Source organism: Echinops telfairi, unplaced genomic scaffold (genome assembly GCF_000313985.2).
Source record: "Echinops telfairi isolate 266 unplaced genomic scaffold, ASM31398v2 ScPeMD7_23;HRSCAF=83, whole genome shotgun sequence".
Classification (NCBI taxonomy): Eukaryota; Metazoa; Chordata; class Mammalia; order Afrosoricida; family Tenrecidae; genus Echinops; species Echinops telfairi.
This window is the reverse complement of record NW_022103920.1, coordinates 5181037-5186706: the sequence shown is the minus strand read 5'-3', so window position 1 is coordinate 5186706 and position 5670 is coordinate 5181037. Positions and strand designations below refer to the sequence as shown.

The 5670-nt window shown below is 45.9% G+C and overlaps 1 protein-coding gene across 1 annotated transcript in view; it reads left to right on the top strand.

Annotated features, from left to right (window-relative positions):
• Positions 1–5670, top strand: part of MGAM2 (maltase-glucoamylase 2 (putative)) — a 92460-nt gene that overhangs the window by 29174 nt on the left and 57616 nt on the right. Inside the window, exons 9-11 of the mRNA XM_030885264.1 lie at positions 1291–1464; positions 4019–4150; positions 4243–4341. Coding sequence (XP_030741124.1) covers positions 1291–1464; positions 4019–4150; positions 4243–4341 — 405 coding nt within the window. The remainder of the gene's footprint in view (positions 1–1290; positions 1465–4018; positions 4151–4242; positions 4342–5670) is intronic.

Here is a 5670-nt window from a genome sequence, read left to right as displayed (position 1 = left end):
TGGACTTCAACCTCCAACCTTCTGGCTAACAGCTGAGTGATTTAAACAGCTTGCCACCCAGGGACTCCAGGAAAAAGAAGACAATCTAAATAGAAAGCATCTGAGTCATGTAGAACTGCTCTCCTGGAAATACCACAGATGGGTGGCCTTCACAAACAGACATTTATTCTCTCACAATTTAGGAGGTTAGAAGCTCAAATCCAGGACACCTACTCTAGTGGAAGATGGCCATCAAGCTTTCCCTGGGTCTAGGAGTTTCTCAGCACAGGAACCCCTGGCCCAAAAGATTCTCTTCATTGCTGGGTCTGCTTTCTTGGTGCCTAAAAGGTCCCTTTGATCTCTTCTCATTTTTAAATTCTCTTCTATGTCTCAAGAGAGATTTAACATACAGTCCAATCCTGTAGATTGTATGATACCTCATTAACATAACTGCCACTAATTCTGCCTCATTAACATTTTAGAGGTTAGGATCTACAACCCATAGGTTAATGACATCAGATCACAAATGGGAGATTATTACATAATACTGTGGATATTGGCATAGGCAATTTGATACATACCTTTTGGGGGAGAAGGAAGACAATACAATCCATAACTGGAAGTACACAAAGTATACTTAGTATAATAGATAGCACTTTTTAATAAAAGCATCAATGAGTTACAAATAACTGGTGGGGGAGTCTGAGGCATGAGTGAAAGCACCTTAGAGGTCAGGAACTGCTTTTGAACAATGGTAGGGCACCATCTGAACTGTAGCATAAGGAATGTGAAACATTTCTTTTAGAATTGTGGTTTAAGGAACCGGAAACATTGGATTTTGAACAAACCTCTCTATTTCTTCATCCATCCCACCTCTAATCCCTAAACATACAACTCTCTGAAATTTATTAGAGATTTACTTACGTTCTCAGAGTTTTTGCACTCCTCACAAAGATTCAAGCTCCACTGGGCAGAACTGTGTTTTCTTTGCCTACGCTACTCCCAAGTGCACAAGGCGGCCTTTATCACATCACGAATGCACTCAGAACATGCTTAGTGAATGAACGAACAGAACTGCTTTTCCCCAAAGGTTACCTTATAACCCAAGACATTGTTTGAAATGCCCTCATTTTCTGACATGGCAGTCATTGGGGATGCATTTAGGTAGTCAGTAGGGGCATGAACTGTGGAATTTCACAGTTTATTTTAGGAGATTGTTCTTGGCTCTGACATGGTTAGTCTTGGGACTTTATAGAAATGATAAGGAACCAGTATTTCCAGGGTTGCACGTAGGGCCGATTCTATTCACAGAACAGTGCTTATTCTAAGTGTGAACTCCTCTCTATTGATCATTTCCAGCTGGTTGGAAAACCATTCTTGCCTTCCTACTGGAGCCTTGGGTTCCAGCTGAGTCGCAGGAATTATGGGGGCACCGCAGGATTGACAGCGGTTGTGAACCGAAACCGTGCAGCTCAGATCCCGTATGTAAGTCAAGATTGCTCCTGTTCTACATTAGGCATTGCTTTGGGTCTTTCCAATTTTGCATTAAATTTATTTTATGAGGAAAAAATATCTATGTGTGGATCCACTGAGGAACAGTCGGAGATACACATGGTCTGAAATGTGCCTCCTCCGTTAGCATTGCCCCCTGGGGAGAGTTTAGATTATGGAGACCGATGGTCCTGGTTTTGAATTCGACGTTTGCCTCCTCTTAGCCGTAGGCACCATTGGGTGAGCTCATTGACATCTCTGAGCCTTGGGGTTCTCCTCGTAAGATAAGCCTTCCTGAAGAAGGCTGGCAGTGAGATATGTTTTATGCCACTCATATGAAGCACCTGGCACAGAGGAGGATTCCACCAATGCCAGCTATGACTATGTAAGAGGAAGGTGCACCTGAGTTGACATAGTTAGCAAGGAAGAGCTAGCAAGTGAAGACAAGAAGAGGTGCAGTGTCACTCCCTCACGGTGCCCTCGAGCACCTCTCCCAGATCTAGCAGACTCTGGTTATGAAAGTCCTGTAGTTACACAATATTGATGATGTACAATGAAAATCAATGAGTCAAAAGACAGTTACCAATTGGACTCATATCACAGTTGGGCATGCTAGGAGATGAATGGCAAAGGGCTCATGATGTTGTCAAAACAAGGTGCCATGTATACTGGAGTGTAAGCTGACCCGCGTATCAGTCGAGACACCAAATTTTACCACAAAACCTGCATCAAAAATGTGCTGAACAACTCGGCTTATACACGAGTATGTATGGTAGCTTGCAGTAGCTCCTTGGGACTTTGGAGCAAGCATGCCTACTTTTAGAAATGGTTTATTTGGCATGTACTTCACATATCATACAATCTAATCCTTCAGTCATACTCAGAAGATTGGTGCAATTATCCACATAATCAATTTTGGAACATTTTCTTCTCGTGCTCATTGTGGTTAGCTCCTCATCCCCACCACCACCCCATCCTCCAATCTCATGCCCCTTTCATAGGGCTGGCACCTGAAGAAGGTTGCAAAGATGAACGACTTGGGCCAGACTCCAGAGGTCTGCCTTTGCCACCCCAGCTCAGAGAAGCAAGGTGGGCAGGCGGCAGGATGGACATGTCCTGGGAGAACAGCCAGACCTCCTCAATACGACTTGAGTGTTCAGCAGAACTTGATCATGAGCTCCCTTTTGCTGCTCCCTTACCTGCTGTCTGCAGACACTCAATTCTAGGTGTTTAGGAATGCCTTTGTTGCCACTGGGAGCCTGATGACATGGTGGGTTATGAATTAGGCTAACCGCAAGGTCAGAAGTTTGAATCCACCAGGCACGTCTCAAGAGAAAGATGAGGGTTTCTACTCCAGTAAATAGTTATAATGTTGGAAACCCACAAGGGCAGTTCCACTCCGTTTTGTAGGGTCACTGTGAGTCGGGATTGACTCCAAGGAAGTGAGGTCAGCTTTGGTTTGGTTCTTGCCACACCTTGATTATTTTACCAGTTGTTTGTTGCCATTTCACAGGCAAGGGAGTGAAGAGGTTGGCAGTGAGGGACCTAACCAAAGTCACAGGGCTGCTCTAGGGGAGGGAGCAGATTCACATCTGGTCCTTTAACTCAATGGGTTCCAATCTAACTGCTGGTCCTCGGGGGAAGAGCTTCTTAAGGTAATCCTATTGAGGACATAAAGGAGCTCTCCCTTCCATCCTGTGGCTATGCAGGATGCCTGATCCCAAATTGCTGCCCACTGTCAGGGCAAATGCTGCAACAGTGCACATACTCCTTCTGACTCACGGCCACCCTAGAGGGCTGAGTAGAGCTGCTCCACAGGGTTCCAAGACCAAGACTGTCATCTTCAAAAATCATATATATAGATCCATATGTACATAAAGATAAAGAGATTTAGATCGAGAAAATGGCACACATTTGTAGAAGAGGGTAAGTCCAGTCTCGTTCAAGCATAGGGGTTAGACATTAAGGTGGAGGCTTTCAGACTCACATAGCTATAGGGACTGACAAACCAGGAAGCAGGAAGATAACCCCAGGAATTAGGAAGACCATAGGCTGGTGGATGCAGAGTGGGATGAGTCCAAGGTCAGAGGTTATATGGCCAGTCAGATGGCAGGCAGCTGAGGGTTCCCAGGGTCAATAACAATTTGGCAGGCTGCTGGCTTAGGTCCAAAGATTGGGAGGGCTATAGCCCAGATGCCAAATCCAGACAAGTAAGAAGTGAAGAAGCCCTTCACAGTCTCTCCTTAGGTACTAAGTAGTCCACACCCCGAGGAGTCATCTTGTCGCAGATCTCATTATGGAACTGGGTTGAGTACACCGTGGAAGGTAATATCATGGGGGGTTACTAGACCCTAACTGCCAAACAACTAAGCGTTCTGGTTGAGCCAAGTTGATACAATCTTAGCTGTCACACGAGGTCATATGGTAATTCTGATTTATTTTTGGAGGGAGAGTATAACTTCAGTCTTAAGGACCAATGGCCAGTTTTCTTTCCACAGGGTATGTGGTGCCGTTCCCCAGTTTCTGATCCATCTGTGCTGTCTTTCAGGATGTGCAGTACTCTGACATAGACTACATGGATGGAAACAAGGATTTCACTTATGACAACAGGACTTACTCTGATCTTCCAGAGCTTGTCAGTGAGTTGCACCGCAACGGGCAGAAATACATCGTCATGATGGTACATGCAGATGCTCACTTTGTTGCCTTGCTTTTCCATCCAGAGTACAAGTGAGTTGCAAAATTCATTTCTATATCATCTTTATTTATTAGAATCCTGGCATCCCCAACAGCTCTGGCTATCAGCCCTATGAGGATGGAAGGAAAAAGAGGATATGGGTCCTTGGGAACAATGGCCCTGCTATTGGGAAGGTAATGTCTCAGGACAACCCATTGGGGAGACTTACATTTGTGGACTAAAGTTGAGGGATGGCAGGTGATGCGCTCCTCTCTTCATGGCCTTGATGTGCTTAGTTTTCTTAGTGATAGTTTTAAACAAGTAGATGCAACACCAGCAAAACCAGACCCAGGGTCAATCTGACGTCCAGGGGCCCTTACAGACACGGCAACACTGCCCTGCAGGGTCCTCAGGGCTGTCCATCCTTAGGGAAGCACACTGCCTCACGGTCCTCCTTTGGAGTGGCTGGGGGAGGTCCAACCACCAGCCTTCCCGTTAGCAGCCAACTACTTCAATGGGGTGCCATCAGGAGACCGGAGGAGTAAAATGATGGCAATGATTGGCGTATTGAGGGGTTTGAGGCTAGCTCCTGACCATCTGATAGAAATGTAATCTAGTATTAAGAAATTGATTGATACGTCAAACCCTCCTTCCTCTCCATTTCTCTTTCTTTAGACTCCACCACAGCCAAGCAGCAAGGTGCTCATGGGCTAATGTGAAACTGATCTATCTTAGCCAGTGGGGGCTCAAGGTATAGCTGGTGTGTTAGGGCTCTCAGCCTTGATGCTGGTGGCAGTTTCACGCACGGGGAGGGGCTGGTTACGAGTTCATTTTGGTGACAGTTGTGTTTGGAGAGCATTTTGACTGCAATCATGCAGGAAGTTTTGTATTGCAATTATGTGGGAGGTTCCACCCGACATGGCTGGATGGCATGCAGTGGACTGAAACAGGTTGTTGCTCATATTTAAAAACAAAACCCACTGCCACTGAGGCCTTTCGGAATCACCGAGAACCAATAGGAGAGGACAGAAATGCCCCCGTGGGTTTCGGAGACGGTAAATCTTCACAGAAGTGAAAAGTTCATCCTCCTCCCTCGAACAGGCTGCTGCTTTCCAAGTTCACAGCCCAACCCATAACCCACGACAATCCCAGCAAAAGGAAACAGGAAACACACTGCCATTAGGTTGATGCTGACTCGTGGTGGTCCTATAGGACACCCTGGGTAGAAACGCCCCTGTGAATTTCCGAGACTAACTCTTGTCAGGAGTGGAAAGCCTCATCTTTCTCTCTTGAGTTCCAGTGGTTTCAAACTGCTGACATGGCATTAGCAGCTCCAATGTGTAACCACTATGCCAGCAGGGCTCCTCTGTATAACTCAGGGGCTGCATATTATAGCAAGACTTGAATTAGATGGTTGCCTCCATTGACTGATAGATAATATGAATCTGCTGATCTGTCAGCAGAGACAATAGTAGTAGTCCTGGTGATTGGAGTGGCATTTGTGGGCCTGCCCTAGGGAAACC